Source organism: Lissotriton vulgaris, chromosome 11 (assembly GCF_964263255.1).
Source record: "Lissotriton vulgaris chromosome 11, aLisVul1.2, whole genome shotgun sequence".
In the NCBI taxonomy this organism is placed as follows: domain Eukaryota; kingdom Metazoa; phylum Chordata; class Amphibia; order Caudata; family Salamandridae; genus Lissotriton; species Lissotriton vulgaris.
The window spans coordinates 153,921,310-153,939,685 of NC_141699.1; the positions used below are offsets into that span (position 1 = coordinate 153,921,310).

The 18,376-nt window shown below is 42.9% G+C and overlaps 1 protein-coding gene across 7 annotated transcripts in view; it reads left to right on the forward strand.

Annotated features, from left to right (window-relative positions):
• The window catches only part of KDM2B (lysine demethylase 2B), a 1,060,697-nt gene that overhangs the window by 399,124 nt on the left and 643,197 nt on the right, over nt 1-18,376 (forward strand). For all 7 annotated transcript variants that reach the window (XM_086943000.1, XM_086942999.1, XM_086942995.1 and 4 more), the window contains exon 8: nt 7,111-7,264. In XM_086943000.1, the coding sequence (XP_086799126.1) occupies nt 7,111-7,264 (154 nt within the window). The remainder of the gene's footprint in view (nt 1-7,110; nt 7,265-18,376) is intronic.

Genomic DNA, 18,376 nt, shown 5'->3' on the forward strand with positions numbered 1-18,376 from the left:
AGCCATCTTGGACTAGTCAATCTCATTATTGGAGCATGTCCTGAGAACCGGACACATAGACTAAGTTCTACTACCGCGCACCCTACTTAGCCTGTATTGACACGCTCTTGTGATAGTGTCTGCCTTCTATTGCAGCATTTTTACATCTATTTTGTTTTTATGCATTTGCTTTTTGACCTGTTATGCACCGACTGCTACAACATATATTCTTGGGTGCTCACAGTATACATCTATTTTGGTTTTACGTATTGGTCCTATAACCTGTTGTTATGTAATTGTTTTACTTGTAATACACCGATTGCTACCTCATATATTTGTAGGTGCTCATAGACTACAACTATCTGTTTTTATGTATTGGTATTATAACCTGTAATGCACCGACTGCTACCTCATATTTACTTATGTATGTTATGTTGTTATGTAATTGTTTTACCTGTAATACACCGATTGCTACCTCATATATTTGTAGGTGCTCATAGACTACAACTATCTGTTTTTATGTATTGGTATTATAACCTGTAATGCACCGACTGCTACCTCATATTTACTTATGGGTGCTCACTAGTATCACCTGGTACATGTAACTCCTGTACTGCAACATTTGCTACCGCTTATATCTTTTGGTTGCTCGCTAATGTCACTTGCTATTCATGTAACTTACTGTTGCTTTTGTATTTTGCTCCAGTATACTGACAGCACCATTCATCTACCGGTACTCGGTACATTTAGGCAAACTGCACCCATTTTAACTTTTAATTCTTAGCCTCCTGGAATGCACCGATGAATCAACTCACCGCCATTCCCTTCACCCCGGACTCCACTACCCTCACCCATAACCCCATCCTCTCCCCACGCACCAATCCTCAGAACTACACACATACCATTAACACTCATCTCTCCCCTGACATCACAGCTCCCACCCACACTGCTCTCACCCACAACCTCACCCCTTCCCCTCCTACCAACTCTCAGACCTCCACACATACCATCAACACCCCTCTTTCCCCTGACACCACAGCTCCCACCCACTCTCCTCTCTCCCCTGACATCACCCTCAATACCACCCCTTCCCCTTCGACCAACCCTTGGACCTCCACACATACCATTAACACTCCTCTCCCCCCTGACATCACAGCTCCCACCCACACTCCCCTCTCCCCTGACAGCACCCTCAACTCTGCCTCTACCAACCCTCGGACCTCTACACACTCCATAAACACTCCTCGCTCACCTGACATCACAGCTCCCACCCACACTCCTCTCTCCCTTGACATCACAGCTCCCACCCACAACCGAGCTCAGCCCCGAAACGACACACACAACGACAATTCCCACCCTTTATCCCCTCCCATCCTCAGCCACCACTACCCTCTGACTAAATAGGCAGAACACACTTCTTCTCTCTACTTAACTCCCCCACCTCTCAACAGGGCCACCATCAATCCCACTTCCCCCCCACTCTCAGTCCTCACTTCCATTACTGCACCCCCACCGCCACTAACTTACACCCAGCCTCCACCTTGCTCTCTCCGCCCTCCACCAACCCCCTCTCTACCTCATCCACACCGCCCCCGCCCAAACTCTCTCTCCTCCCTAACTCCGGCCCGTACATGGACAATGACACAATGAAGCCCTGCACGTACACCAGCCTACCCCCCCTCCTGCTCGCTAATTCACAGGGCAGTCATGCACCTCTGATCCCCGCTCCCACCTCCATCGCATGCCCCACGCTGGACAAGATCATGGCCACCCTCATCCAGGTCAAAGAAGAACTGCACATCATCAAAGAACTTCTCTCCACAAACCCCATACAACTCTCACCCAACTCAACCCAACCCTCCAAGTAGTTCAAGTGCACTAATTACACTTGAACCACTACTTCGGACTCTTAAAGAATATTCACAGACCTCACTCCCTGTTCGACCTCTTTGTTTATCTGTATTATCTGTATTTTTGATCTATATCGATTTGTGCTGTTATCTTTACTGACTTAGCTGTTTGATTAGGATCATGTACTCTCTCTATGTAAAGCGCTCTGATATCTGCAAAGATCTTGTTCGCGCTATATAAAACCTTCAAAATAAAAAAATAAAAATAAAAATAAAAATAAAAAAATCTGCGAAGAGTAGCGGTACACTGTAGAACATCGATGGAATTCGGAGAAGGCCTATTCGAGGTAGAGAGTGCATATGCTCTCCTAGGCTGATCTCATGACTGGTCATCCTCAAAATCGAGGTCATTAGGTAAGTTGGAAAAATGTAAAAAATGTATGTAGTCCAAAACGATTCCCCCTCATCCCACCACTCCCAACACTCAGTCTGTGTTCGGCGAAGCTGTGAAATCGGTTCCCGACCCTTGGCACCGATTCCAACCCCATGCCTCTCTGTCCCAACTTTTTTGGGCGATTCTGCAACAGCTTTGAGAGTTTAAAAAGGCTATGGACCTAATTTTCTGGACCCTGCTGGACCCCACTGACACAACTTCAAGCCCCAAGGATCCAACATGGTCTCCAGTTGGACCAGTGCCTGCAGGTCTGTTGACACTGACAGTGCCACTCGCCCTGAATCCGCTCCCAGCTTCCAGCTCGACGCCGATGCTGCTTACAGCACCACACCCCAGTGTCCGGACATAAAGATCAACGCCCTCACCAACGCCATTGACACCGGAGGGACATCCTATTGTCCTTCTAGACTCTCAGGCGAACCCAGAGGGAATCATTCTCTCAACGCCAGCATGAATTCAGAGAAGACAATGACGATTCTAGGCATATTTACAATAATGAAAGCTTATTTTTGGACTTGCAGGATGTCAGTGCCCTGGATACCTCTTCTGACACTGGCCTCCACTCCCTTTTCGCAAATGTAGCCACAGAAGAGTCTGCCTCCTTAGCCCCAGTGATAAGGAGGGCAGCAGAAGTCTTGGACCTCACAACACTACCCACCACTGAAGTAAAGATAATGTGTTGACGGAAGTGCTTCATTCTCGACAACCTAAGCATGAGACTCTATTGCCATTCAATGAGACCCTTACGAATAAACTGTTTGGCATTTTGGCAAAAACAAGATCTTGCTCACCATTCAAAAAGAAGATCGCAAGGTGGCAAAGTCTTGCTTTGGGGGACCCTGCCTTCTCCCTCCCAACACCCATCACCAGAAAGCCTGGTGTTATAGGCCTCCACCAGCCATCTGAACCTCAGTGCCTTTCCATCCACTCCGTCATACAGAGAGTCTAAACGCATGGAAGCATTTGCAAAAGGATGTTCTTCTCAGCCAGTGTTGCCCTCAGATCCGTAAATACCAGCTTCCTCTCGAAGAAATACACTCACACATTATTGGACATGGTGGCATATATCTTGCCTGCGTTCTCAGATGATGAAAGAATAAATGTTCAATGCCTTACTCAAGATGGACAAGACACAGCAAGATACTCCATTATATTGTGCCTGGACATGGCTGTCCATCTGGGTAGATAAGTTTGCGCCAGTGTGGTGGTTAGGCACCACGCTTGGATTCACTCCACCGGATTCTCTAGTGACGTTCTGCCGTCATTGATATATTTGTCACCCATTTCAAGGTTTCAGGGGGTATACCAATAAAAGCAACACCAGATTGTGCCTCAGCAACAGCAGGCCGTTCAGTCCTCTCGAAGTAGAGGCAGATGATCGAGCTCTCGGGCACCCAGAGACAACGATCTACCCAAACCCTATCCCCTTCTCTAGCAGCTGCCACAAAACAGTTTTAAGTTCCCCTTTGCAGTCACAATCGCCTGGTGGAGGGTCTCATCACCTTTCATTGCTCCAAGTGAAGAAGCATCACGTCCGGCCAATGAGTGCTCCAGATTGTGAAACACGGTTATTCCTTACTCATCCTGTCACATCCCTTGGATATGCTACCCACAGCAGCGCCAGGAGGAACACTTGTCCATTCTCCAAGGGGAAATTCAGGCTGTGTTGGCCAAGGGAGTCTTAGAGAGGGTGCCCGCATCATATCACTTTTAGTTCTCCTTGTTCCCCTTTGGCATTACCAGTGCACCTCGAGTGTTCACAAAGGTGATGATGGTGGTTGCAACACATGTGTGGAGGTGGGGAATACCAGTCTTTCCATACAAGGACGGTGGTTTGCTGAAGATGGGCTCGCCTCAAACAGTCGTAAATCACCTCTAGACAACGGTTGCCTTTTTGACATCATTGTGCCAAAGCCACACTAGACTCCTTCACAATGGGCTCCCTTCATGTGAGCCATCATGGGTACAGTGCTTTTCTTAGCCTTTCCTATGCCTCAGCAAGTCCAGGACATTTGGGCTAGGATTCCGATGTTTCAACCTTAGACCTCCGCCCAGATGCGTGGCAGGTGCATTGTTGCTGATTTGGAGGGGGTGGGGGGGATGGAGGGGGTAATCCGGGAGACATGCAGTTTAGTGGACTTTTGTGTCTGGCAGAGCCCGGTCTCCATATCAACTCGTTGGAGCTGCAGGCGATTCGCTTGCAACTGAAGGCTTTCCTTCCAACATCAGGGGGGAACAGGTACTGGTTCTCACAGACAACAAACAGATTGGTGTGGGGTGATGGGTCCTGTGCCAAGCGGCTCTATGTCAGTGGAAGTAGCAAAACACTCAGGGCTCTTCCCTAAGCCCAGGATCTTTAAACATAAGGCGGACTAACTCAGCCGATGTTGCCTTTCAGATTATGAGTGGCAATTACACCTGGAGGCTTGGAGGCACAGGGTGTCTTCAGCAAATAGGAAGAACCCTGACTCAATTGGTTGTCACGGCAGGAAATGTGCAGTGTCCACTCGTTTGCACATTGCAGTTCCCAAGTTGGTTTTCCCTCAGAGGTGCCTTTTACTCGGACTGTGGCTTGGGACTCCTATACACCTTTCCAAGCCTAACTCTCTTGCACAGGGTATTGAAAAAGATCAAGAAAACCCTGTCCCAAGTCATCCTAGTGGCTCCGGATTGGGTGAGGAGAGAGTGGTGCCCGGAACTTCTGGGCATGAGCATATGTCCTCGGATACTGCTGCCCCTTAGGGAGAAACTCATAGTGCAAAAGCAGGATGGGTCTTCCACTTGACTTTGCAAAACCTCCTGACAACCTGGCGCCCTTCCACCAATACTGTACATGCAGGACGCTGGGAAAAGTTTGTGTCTGGTGCTCTTCCTGCAACATTCAGCCTTTACAGGCAAACTTGCCTGACATTTTATTGTTTTATCTAGTCCACCAAGGACTGATGTGGCGACAAGTAAGGGCTATCTCTTGACCCTTTCGGCTTTTGGTTGCTTCGATCAGCAATCTCTTTTCAAATCATCAGTTGTGTGATTTGCTTGAAGGGACTGATCCACCTCATCTCACCAATACCTTTTGCGATGCCGCAGAGGTACCTCAATTTATTTCTCACCTAGTTTTGCACTCACTTTGAACAGATGCTCGGCTATACTATACGCATTTTGACCAAGAAGACAGTTCTCCTCATCACTGTTACCTTTGCTCGACAAGCGAATGTACTGCAGGTCTTGTCTGTCCAGTAACCTTACACATCTTTGTTTGCCAGCAGACTGGCCCTCAGGGGAAAATCTGATTTCTTGCCATAGGTAATCACACCCTTCCACATAGGCCAGTATATTACTTTGCTGTCTTTCTATGCTTCACCTCATCAGATCAAGGAAGAGGAGTTGCTTCACTGTCTTTACCCTAAGAGGGCCCTCAGTTTATACATCGATCAGATTGGACACTAGCAATTGGACAATCAATGTTTTAAGAGGTTCTCTGGAGCCAAAAAGGGCAAAGCGGTACAATAGAGAACCATGTCCCAAATGATTGTATTATAACATGAAAGATCTGCTATGGCCTAGCTAAGATGGAGCCCCCAGAAGGCTTAGGCACGGATTCCATAAGAGAAAAGGCTAATATCGGATGTATAATGCTAGGATGATAGTCATAAGGCTGACAGCTCCAACAAAGAAAGTGTTAGATCGAATCTGGTATTATCACGCCAGTGTCTAGAACGAAGTACAACAGCATGCCGGCATATAGAGCGCTGTCAAACAGACAAAAACAACAAATGCCTTAAACACGCGGCCACTTACAATGCATCATATTAGAATAAAACATTCCACTTACTTGATCTTTGGATATCATTTGTAATGGAACAAATCACTAGCCGATTTGCAGGTCGGGATAAAGTTCAAAGCCCGAGCTTCCTCTCACCAGTGACTGCGGTTCACGCTTTGGGATTGCCCAGGGTGGTTCCGGCCGCCAGAGCAGAGCATGTCAAGTCTGTCATGTTTGAGCAGGTTTCTCGACTATGCAGGGCAGGTGCATGCCTCAGCCGCAGCCAGAGTCTGGGAAGGGGGCCAGGTGTTTCTGGCGAGAGGACGGAGCAGGATCGCTCAACATTTAGACCTAAACCCCCCATACCTTTAGCCCTAAAACTGCCCTACACTACCCTTAGCCCTAAAACCACCTCTTCCCTTAGCACTAAACACCCTTACAACCTTAGCCCTAAAACCTCCCGCACTACCCTTAGCCCCCCCGCACTACCCTTAGCCCTCAACCGCCCCTTCCCTTAGCTCTAAAATTACCCCACACCCTTAACCCTAAAACTGCCCGCACAACCCTTAGGCCAAAAACTACCCCTTCCCCAGCTTTGTTAGCATTATCGTGGTAAAAACAGGCATTGAGATGACATTCGTGATAGTAAACGATTCGGCATAAAAACAAGCATAGTAATGACTCCATTATTATGCAATGTTCGTTTTAAAGGCTATTGTGTGCCAATCTTAGACATCTGCCTGGCTGCTACCTAGGCATTTCTCCACATGTTCACGAACCACTGTTGCCTGAAGAGCCAGGTCCTGCTGAACTGGCATTTCGCCCATCCGTTCTTCAGGATTTCCTGGTCTGAGTAATTTGGAAGGTGAGGAATCTGCAGTTAGATAAAGTCTCTACCAGGAAAGGTAAGTAACTTGTTCTTCAAAGACAAAAACATGACCAGTTGGATAGAGAGCAATTTAAACAGTGTATTGAAAATAGTGTTACTGAGAATACTGTGAAACATTTTCAACAAGCTTTAATTACTGCATATTTTAAGGGTTACACTTTTCCTTTCTCTGCAGGTATTTTGGTTGATTCCACCAACCTTGCAGAATTTAGAATTTTATGAAAAATGGGTGCTCTCTGGAAAACAAGCTGATATCTTCCTGGGAGATAAAGTCAGCGGATGTCAAAAGATTGAGTTGAAACAAGGCTATACTTTTTTTATTCCATCAGGTAATTTCTTTTACCCCTAGTAATTGCTGTGAAAAGTGGCAATGTCCAATGGCTTTTTTTCAGTAGATGGTATCACTGTACCAACATAATTAGAAATCATGCTAATATGACTGAAGTAATTGCAGATCCAATTTTTTAAATGTAGCAGTCTGATTAGTAACTCAGATCATTAATCAAGTGTCCATTATCACACTTGTACAGTTCTTCGGGAGCCGCTTTTGTAATAATGTAGTCTGTAGATCGTAGTGGCAATAACAAGAAATATTTTCATTATCTATCTAGTATGTTGCTTTAATAATATCGGCGCCTCTGTAATTTAGACATTTATATCTGTTTCTTTGATTTTGAGACTTTGCACTTTTGGAAACAAATATAGAAAGAACTTTGCTGTAGATGTGTGCAATGAATCAACAGGCGATAGAGAATTAAAATGTATAATAATAATGAGCAATGTCTGGTTCTGATAAGATCTGTATCACATAGAACATATACATTAATCATTATTGTGATCAAGATAGTGCAAGTTAGTGGACATATCTGTTCAGTTCCATCCCACAAGTGACTTGTTAGCCATAAACCTTCCATAAAGCTTTAACTGTTGTTGCAGAATAAGAAGGTATTGGGGAAAACATGATCACAAAAAATGAGATAAAATAACCCCTTACCTGTAGTCTGGTAGCAGGACTCTTTCCCTGACATCCCAGAACTGCTCAGGAACACACATCAGCCAGAGCTGTGACAGCACACAGTCATCTGCTAGTCCTCAACTCTAGTAGGCCTTATCAGTCTCCCACATACAAATTCCACATACCAATAACATGCTATAACATCGGTGGAAAGTATCTTACCTTACCTCAGATCACACTTTTTATGTCCAGTGTTCAGGATTTTTACTGAATAGAGAAGAAGTGGAGTATGACTTTCAACAGGAACAACTTAAAGCCTTTTCACATTGATTGCACAGGAGGCACAGTTGGCACAAAAGTGGCAAAACTGCATAATGTCCATTTCCAGTGCACCAGTGTACATCCTCCTCCAGAACATAGAAGATGACCTTTTTTGTATGAGGAAATCCGGGTGTTATACAGTATGTTCCTGTTATAGAACATGTGCTTGGTATATACATCTTACTCTTGGGTTGCAGACTGTTGCCACCTAAGTGGCTTACATTTTGCTACTCTTGCCCCCTCTGTGGTAGGTGCGGGTTAATGTGAATGGACGGATGTGGGTTTTCCACCTTCTCTGGGGCAGAGGTTCCAGTATTAATGCTTACAGCATTTGTTGCACCTTTGCAACGAATCAGTACCTTGAGCTTCAGACAAATTCAGACAGTACAATGGTTTGTACTGCTGATGTACAGACTTAGCAGTGAATAGTCAAGTGTCTGACTGTCCTTACGAATGAAAAAAGCCTATTGCAAGCTCTGAGTTCTCATTTTTTGCAACACCAGAGATAACACTTTTTGATGCCAGTTTAACCAACCAGAGACCAGGCATATGCATTACAGAATTCTATCTGTGGGAATCATGGAAGGTGTACTCAGTCCAACCCAGTGTAATTTTATTAAAGCATTCAAATGTTTCTTCATAAATCTCTGAGTTCTGGTTCACATAACTGTAAAAGATATGCCAATTCTGTGGATGATAACTATTTTCTAAATAGAACCCACTTCTATACGTTCTAATACTCTTACATATGTCCCTCTCCCATTTTATATTGCAGAAATATTACAGTAATACATTACAAGAAGAATTAAACGGTCTGTTATTTATACTTGAAGAAATAAAGAAAGAATTTAAAAAAGTGAATCTACTGAAAGTAGGGTCACAAAACAGATGGTACTTTTGCACACCAACTTCTTTGAGACCCAATCTTTATTTTGCAGTAAATAAATAAGTAGATCTACATAGTATTCTGCATGTGATATTAAGAGAAATTTGATATTAGGAAAAATAAGTGAAACTAATAACATTTGTTAGTTACAGGATTTCCTAGCCGCATTAGTTTGGAAGGCCAGTGTCTAGTAAATGATGGAGATTCCCTTTTGCTAAGAATTTCTCTTGCTGTGAAAAAGGTTTCCACAACATTTGTCCACCTAAATTGCACTGCAAGTGCTGTAGGTTGATTCCAGTCTTTCGTTTCTCCAAATTTTGCAACGGTCAGTTAGATGAGTAATGAATACCGCTGCCACGATTAGAATGGAATTGACAATTGTGGACGGTATGAATTGTGGTTCAGGGCTGACAGTGAGATTGAAAGTGTTTGATGTAGTATTTTACAGATTAACTCTCAATAAACATTTAAGTTGGAACAAGAGACAAAAATATCAGATTTTTTTCCCTCTAGCTATTGGCATATCTCTCTTTTTGAAGTTAAGCCATTCAAAATTGATTTAGATTTTATTAGAGTATAGTGTCGTCTAAATGTACTCATGAAATAATTTACCCTGAAGTTAGGGCACAGCAAATATTTGGCATAATTGTTTGATTTTGCTAACTGTTTTTGATCAACGTCTCTTTCCAGTTCCTTGCTCCACCTATTTGCTAAAATATTGAAGTCACAAGTGCTGTATATAACCATCAAATTGAAGTTTGAGTAGTAAATCTGTTTATTATACAGAAGATAATACTCTGGCCCACTTCTGTTGGGAAGAGATAGAAAAACAAGCCAGGCTAAAGCTTTCAATCTTTACCATCCTAAAAGAGTCACTCCTGGGCCTTCAACTCGAGGAAGCATGACTCACTATCCCCACATACTCCGGATTCAAAACAGCAGCGAATAACGCAATTAAACGGGTCTCTTTGCTAATGGACAAAACTACCTTTGCCATGAAAAATCACCCATGGGGCGTGATACAATCATATCATTCCCTGAAGCCCCAAGCGTACCTATCTGAACACTTCTAACACCATAAAAAGCACTTTTTGACGCTGCTGCGGCTGGGCTCTTTTCATATGAAAGACTTAACTCTGAAGTGGATATGCAGCTGGCCGACCAAAGAATGCTGACTCAGTGGACAAGGAGAAGAGTCGCTGCTACACCTTCTATGTATTTGCCCCTCATTACTAGAAATCAGAAAAACATTGCTCCGTGAGTTACTGAGGAAGGGACAATTAAGGACATGTAGAGGGGCAGTCATAAAATGTCTCAGAGGCTCGTTAATTCAACTATCTTGCAGAGCCATAACCTTGTGGCAAATGGCGGCAAAGGAACTGGATGAAAAAAAAAACAAATGAAGTCCAGAACTGAACGGCCTGCTCAATTTTCAAATAGCACCGCCATCTTGCATTTACTGTTTGTAAAATTTTTAGAATAATTTATTACACAATCTGATACTTTTAAAGCTATCACTCGTCGACTGCTCAAGCACCTGATTGCGTTATGCACGTACTTCTAGTATTGTCAAACATTCCTTAAATTCTATTTACAATGTATTATGGTGGTTTGTATACCCTTTTATGATTTTTAATGAAATGAAATAAAAATATTATGACTGACTGACTGTTTATTATAGGATGGCTCTCTCATTACTTGTTTGGATTGAGCCAAGGTGTAGCATAGACCCTACCTGTAGACATACAGGCAATTCAAACTTGTTCCTCATCACCTCAAAACATGTAATCATAAATTGTTGAAGCTATGCTCTTCACCTGCCTTACCCCAGTCAATATCTACCCTATAAGTTATATTTGGGAATGTGAGATTGTTATTTTAGAGAGATATGTGACATAACGCTGAAGGCAAAGCTAATTTGTGGGAGATAGCTCCTCAAATGAGAACAGTTGTCTGATTGATATTTAATGTAACACACTGGAAATATAATTGGCTGTTAACATTTGTGCTAATGGTTATGAAATTCACTGAGGTTAAAAAGGATAAGAGCAATAGCTGACTGCAGAATACAGGTGAATTAATGCTCTGACCTATTCTGTCTCCAAAAGAAGCCTAATAATATATGCAAAAATTGGCATCATCAGACTGTTTGCTTTTCCTATAAGTTATAACCACTTACTGGATCTTCAGACTCTCTTGTTTTTCCATACAAAATGTGTGACAGTGTTTGATGTTTTAAAAAAACAGAAAGTTGACATATTACAGAATAAAGCTCTAAATAGATATAGATATTCTGCTAAATCATCATTGTAACTAAGTTTGTCTCACTCCCATTTTCTACTTTAACGAGCAGCCAAAACATGTTTTGGATTATAACTGTGCCTTAAAATGCTGCTATTGAGAAAATTTGCTAGCACGAGAGCCCTTTTACAGTAGATGTGGTTGTTTATGTCAAAGAAAAATACATACATAAACACCGCACAGCCTATCTGTCCAGCAGCAGCACTACTCCATTATGCCCTGCACTGGCAGTTGCTTCCCTTTGCTTTTCTGCCTCCTGTGACCAAAAACCCTGGGCAATAGGCTTAGGCATTTTATATGATTACGTGAAAGTCTTTCTGAACCTACGTATTTATATTTTAATTGTCCTCTTTGAGGACAAGAGTGCGTTCCCTTTATTTCTGTCTCTGGGAATTTCTGTGAGTTTACATATTTTTTTCCTCAAAGGTCTATTTTATTATTTTTATTTATTTCAAGTTTCAATATAGCGTTGACTTGGCCTATGTAGGGGTGGGTGGAATTTGCGTAATCGTGTTACGCAAATCTCCGTGAAACATTAAAAATCTCCACGAACACACAGAAATGCTGTGAACACGTGGAATTGCTTGTTCGCGGTGCTTTTTTACTGTTCGCAATCGCTGTTTGTGTGCTTGGGGGGAAATATCTCACGAACACGCATTTTGAGAACGCGACCAAGCAAAAAATTTCGCGAAGTAGCAGGACGCAGAATTTTGGCCAATTTTGCGTTCTCTATGGAACGCGAAATTACCCAAATTCCGCGAGCGGAACGGAATTTACCGCCCAGGCCTAGCCATATGGCAGCCGAGTGCTTTACATGTAACAAGTGAACTGTGGAAAGTTAGATAAATAGATCAATCGTGGAGATATAGTCTGCAGAGAATTGTTCTTAAGTGTTTCCCGAAAGCAAGATGGTTAAGATTTTCAGCTGTAATCTTTTCTGGATTCACATGATGCTTATCATTCAGCCATCTAGTGGTTGGATCTGGAATGCTTCTTTTTTTGTTTTTGTTTTGTCTATGGCCACCATTTGGTGGTATGTTTGTCTCCCTGTGACTTCAGACGTGCACCCCTGAAGTCCCTGTACATGGTTGCCTTCTTCAGAATACTTTTTCCATCATTGGGTCAAGAAAACAGAAGCCCGACCTACAGGGATTGTCAAAAAGAATTTAGGGAGTAGTTGATGATTCATCGAGGACATCTGCTAGTAGTCAGTGAAAAAACATGTACAATAACAAGGGAAGAACCATAGAGAAACAACTGATAACCACTGAGTATCACAGAATAAAGTAGGTGTACCACACGAGTAGTTGACCTCAAGGTCAAAGAATGTGCATTAGGGGAGCTGGAATTGTCAAGGGAAATGGCCCAGGTGCCACCATAAGTTTGAACAAAAAGATAGTCACGAGGTTCACAACCTTTCTTGCTGATAGATTACAGCACTAAAGTCCTCGACTCTTCTGCCGAATTCGAGCTAAAAGCACTCAGAAACAGGGAAAAGCAGAGCTGGGTGCATTATGTCATGGTGCAGACACAGATGCAAGATCAGTGTTCACTCCGGAACGTAAGTCTGTCAAACAATGATGAAGAAAACATTAAGGACATAGAATTGGCACAAGGAGAGGAGTCTGACGTCAAGGAAGATGTCATTGAACCTGGAAAAGAAGAGCTGCTGAAGAAATCGCTGAGAGAGGAAGACAACAAGAGATGTGTAGAGCTAACACCTTGAAAGCATAGTGGGTCCAAACTGAAACAATCTGACTCAAGGACCCCGAAGTTGCCAAAACCTTCAACAAGCGAAGAAGGTCGAAACAAAAAGAACCCCACAGGCCCTCACACAAGGACTCCTTTGTGAAATATTTCTCTGGTGTTTTCAAAGCCAAGAGGCAATCAGGACCAAGAGAGGAAGAAGTAGTCTAAGCAAGACACTCCAACCCCCAAGAGAAAGACAACGCTAGACATCAACACCAAACAGAGCTCTGGATGATGAAAGAAAGAAAAGATGCTTCAAAGCCGAAATGGTGGTGATCCTCCAGAAGAAGAGTGTTTCCGACAAGTCCATAAAATGTTTTCAAATGCCTTCAAAATCAATTAGAGAAAAGGGACACGCCGGGTAATAGGGGGACTTACAGCCGCTGACTACACCTGAATCCCAGGAGGAGGAGCAGGAAGTCTTCTTAGACATAGAAGAAGTGTAGACACAAGGGATGATTCAAGAGCCCAGAGGGAGAATGGCAAGATCTCAACACTGACTCAACAGAAGAGGGCATCAAATTCTATCCTTTAAGGCCTCCTCACACATCTGATGACATTACAATGTACAAAGCTTTGATTTAAAAAAAACACTGCAGGGAAATATGGGGTGAAGTTAGAGGAAGAACAGTTGCAGGCTTGTTTTCTCCTCAAACAACACTTGAATTGGCAGCTTTGATGCACCCAGTAATCGATATGGCCACCAAAAGAGGGAGGAAATGTAGAAGTTAAAGGAACCCCTCCCTGAACAATTCAGGAAGAGGTTGAATACGATTGTAGAAGAGGGCAAAGCTATTTCCAACAGCTGCCTTAAGTCTGCTTTGCATGCCACAGACATGGAAAGCAGGCAGCTGTGTACTAGCTCCACTCTTAGGCGACATGCCTGGTTCAGAGTCTCAGGTTTTAAACACTCCCTTCGCAGAACATCTGTTTGGAACAGCAGTAGATGACGCTGTTCAAAAGAAAAATAGGGCTAGTAACCTCTATGCCATGCACCTCATACCAACAAGCCGGTGCACAAGTCACCTTCATAACAGGGCCAGCCCTTCTAAGGTAGGGCCAGGGGAAGGAGCAGCTCCCCAATGGGGCGGGCTTATCAAATAGGTGACTCCAAAGAAGGAGAGCCACACAATATGAAACCAGAGCTCAGCAGAATAGGAGGATTTCTCCAGGAGTGGAAGTCAATCATCTCTGAAAAATGGATTCTGTACACTATCCAACAACGCTTATTGTATCCAACTCCTAAGAATGCCCCCAAATTTGAAACCAAAAACAGTACACATACCAATGAAGAGCCACAACACTTGCAACAGGAGTAGGGAGAGAACTCCTTCAAGAACAATCACTAAACTGGAGAAAAAACTAAGGCTGATTCTGGATCTCCAGTTGTAGAACACATTTATAAAAACACAGAAGATGAAGATGACCACATTGTAGGAGGTCATTCCGGGACATCAGAAAAAGGACTAAATGGCACCCACACACCTCAAGGACACCTATCTGCACATGCCAATGGACAAGAAACACACAATTTTCAGTAATTTCGTCATGAACCAGGTACACTATCATTTCAAAGTTCTTCATTTTGGTATAAAGTCAGTATCCAGAGTGTCCACAAAATGTTTAACGGCTGTAGCAGCACACCCGGAGAAGACTTTGGATGCATGTATACTCCTTTCTAATAAGGACTTCTTTCTGCAGATTTCTCACTTTTTGAATATTCCCCCGGTGTCAGACTTGATCCAGAAGATTTTTCAGCAGTTCGTCTACTTGTCAATAGGTGGCGTCATGTAGCTCTGATCCGATGCCGCTCTGCTCAGGAAATGAAATGCAAAGCCTATATAGGCACCACCTCTGCGTATTGACGCCAGTTCCTTTCTTTCCATGGCACCAATAGTGGATCTGGAGCTCCTCGGCTCTCTGAGACTTGCCTCAATTTTTTCCAAAATTTCTTAGTGTCAAGGGATGTCACCCCTAAAATGAAAGGTTTTGAGTTCTGGAGGGACTGTCGCAAACGTCTTTGGCAGATCCCCATCAGGTGTGCCTGTGGTGCTTGGAATCGAGTCACGACTCTAAGGCCTGCACAGACTGTGTGTCAATGAACCTGAAGGCTATCAGGGAACAAACATGAGGTGAAGCTACTTTGCCAAGCACAAGAAAACTCCTTGTTGGGACCTTTTCAAATCATGCTCCTTGTCCAAGGTTCATTGTCGTTACTGCTCCCATTCCCAGAGTCGACAGAGCCTCTATATTAGAGGAACAAGGTACCTACCATCAGTAACACATCTTCCAGTAGATACTCTATCTAACTGCAGCTTACTCACCGAACTTACCATCCCCCCGTTCTTTGATTGGACTTGATATGTTAATAAGTTCCCCCAATGCTAGTTATCTTGCACACTACTTTTGATCAGCTTCGCTCTTGGAGCTCTGCGCCTTGCGGGTAGGGGTGTATTTGACAGCAAGTGTTGTCAGCCAGTGCGGAAGAAGCATAAACTGCAAACACTTTATCAATCCTCACCACTACCGGAGAAGGAAGAAATCTTTGTAGTATCAAGACTCCAGGAAGGCCAATGCATTTCCCACAGCCAAAAGGATTCTGTCTTTGATGGAGCAAACTCACCAATGCCAGGTGAGGCAATCTCTGACACTGAGGGCAGCTGGGAAACAAATGTACCTGATGGCTTTGTGCCTCCTTATAAGGCAACATGCCAGACTATGCATGAGAGCAATTGAAGAATGGATACAAAATCAATGGTCACAAGCACTAGAGAGCTGGGAAGAAATAGATGGCATGGTGAAACATAAACAGTGTAGCAGTGTAGTGTAGTTCCTATATTCCCAATAGGCTCTGCGCATTGGAATAATATAAACAGCAGTGTAGACGTAGGGCTGAGGTCAACTAGGTCTCTACTGACTATATTAGACTTAATTAGTTTTGCCAGCTAGCTCAGAGGTCACTAGAAACTTTCTCGAATGTTCAGGAAAGAGTTAACTCTCCGGATTTAGACAAGAAGGGATTAGCTTCTGACAAGAAAACAAACATGACAACTTTGCTCCCTCAGAAAAAGAGTGTATCTCTAGAGTCGTGTGAAAACAATAGGCAGCTATTTCACTCAGTCAACCATGCATACTTAGTTTCACCAGAGTGCAGAGAAATAGAGAGACGGGCGTTTTCAATAACAGGTGTTATTTATTGAGCAGTCTTCTTTCTCATGTAAGAGAAATGAATTGTCACAAATTGCAATACTTATAAAGTAAAGTGCGTACAGTAAGAGTAAAAGTAGTATTATGAAATAATACTGTAAAAGCATTGATATGGTTTCTTAGCCATATGGTACTTTAAAATGGATAAAATATATACATACATAAAAACATTGACTAACGTAGTCAACTGGTGCTTCTAACTACGCCTACCCCGGTGTACCTGACCTAAGCCTAATACTTGGGAAGGAGTAAGTAAGTAAGTAGCAGTTTAAGTTAAGTTGGTTAAGATTGTTTTGCCAAGAATCTGCATCAAGAATTTAGGGTTTAGTCAGCTTCGTACCTTGGTAATAGAATGTGGGAGGTCTGGTATCTCTTTCTTCGGGACTCGATCTCCCAGCGACCCGCAAGGATGGCTGGAAACACCAGAGCTGGATTTTCTCGACTGGAGAAAAAGACAGCGTCTCTCTCAGTGCGTCAAAACGGGAGGGGCGGCTTCCGTGGGCTCTCGCATCAGCTGGGCTCTCGGGCAAGTAGATAGCCGCTCTGCTCCAAACCACTGTGTGTTTGCTTAAGGCAACTGTTAGTATATTTATACCTGAAAGGTGCTGAGTTTGACGTAAGGTTGGACATAAGACGTCACTAAGAACTAACAGTTCTTTCTGGACTCCAGGAGTTCTTGTTCAAATCAAAACAAAAGCAGGGGTGGATTTCCCGGGCTGCTGGAGGCTTGGTTTGTTTAAAGAACGCGTTGTGCTTTCTAGGAGTCAATGGGAGTAGCTGTGCTGTGCTTTGGACTGCATAGGCTATTACTGAATATGGATATGATTCTTATGCCTTTATAAGGATATTATTGATTATAACCACATAAGGGCATGAATCAGGAATATCGAATTAGGGTCCTAGATAGAAATACAACACCCACTCCACGGATTAATGTCCATCATTACTAAAAAACTAAGCAATAGTAAACATATAACGATGCATGTGTGTTTTCCAACCCACCCCAAAATACATATTTCGCATTTGAAATGGTATATGGTAAATACACGAAAATGAGTGTTGGTACTGTACGCTTTTCAAGCAGTGTCATCATTCAGTTAAATGCATATATATATCAGCTGAATGAATTGCGAAAATTATATTTGAAAGAAAGGGGCCCCTGCCTATTGGGATGAACCCTAGCAAGGAAACAACTCTTTGGGTAAAAGAGAGCAAAATTGCACCGGGTTTTGTGCCTGTTGTACTTAAGAGAAAGAAAACTTAGTGCTAATGACTAAACTCACACTATAATTGTACTGATATGTTCTAATATTTTATTACTTTTTATATCATCTTTTTTTTATAGAAAATGTTTTTTGTCGTATTATAAATTAGTACATACAAAAATCCAATACATGTAACATAATGTATGTGAATAATAACAAACAATCCAATTAATTTATAAAATACAGAAGTGCATTCCCATTTCAACGCTTTTCGGCGTGAGCCTTCTTCAGGAAGTCTATATTCATGCACAACTATGTTGATTTAAAATTAATATGCAGGGTAGATGACTGGGATCCGTAGTTCTATCAGTAATGGAAGTCACCAAGACTGTAGTGCATATAGCCTTATGTTTACTGGTAAAAGGACTATCTTATTCCAGTAGATGAGACGAGCACTTGAAGAAGAGGTATGTGGATGGAAAAAAGTAACGACGCTCACTCAAGATTACTTAATGAGACAATGTGTCCCAACCAAACAGGAAGTTCTGGTATAGATGAAGATGACTAAAATTCGTCATAACTACAGAGTGTACTCCATTAGAAGGCGGATGGCTGATTGCACTGAGCGGGCGTCTATCTGCAAGTCCTTTACACATTACACATGAAATGGCTCTGAATACAGAAAAGAAGGTTGAGACCATTCCATCACATATTTATACAAAATGCTGTATGTGTGCTAGAGGCTGAGGTAAAATATTGTCTCTAGTATCTTAAAAATAGAAGCTCTGTTCTCTAAGAATAGTTCTACTTTAAGCAG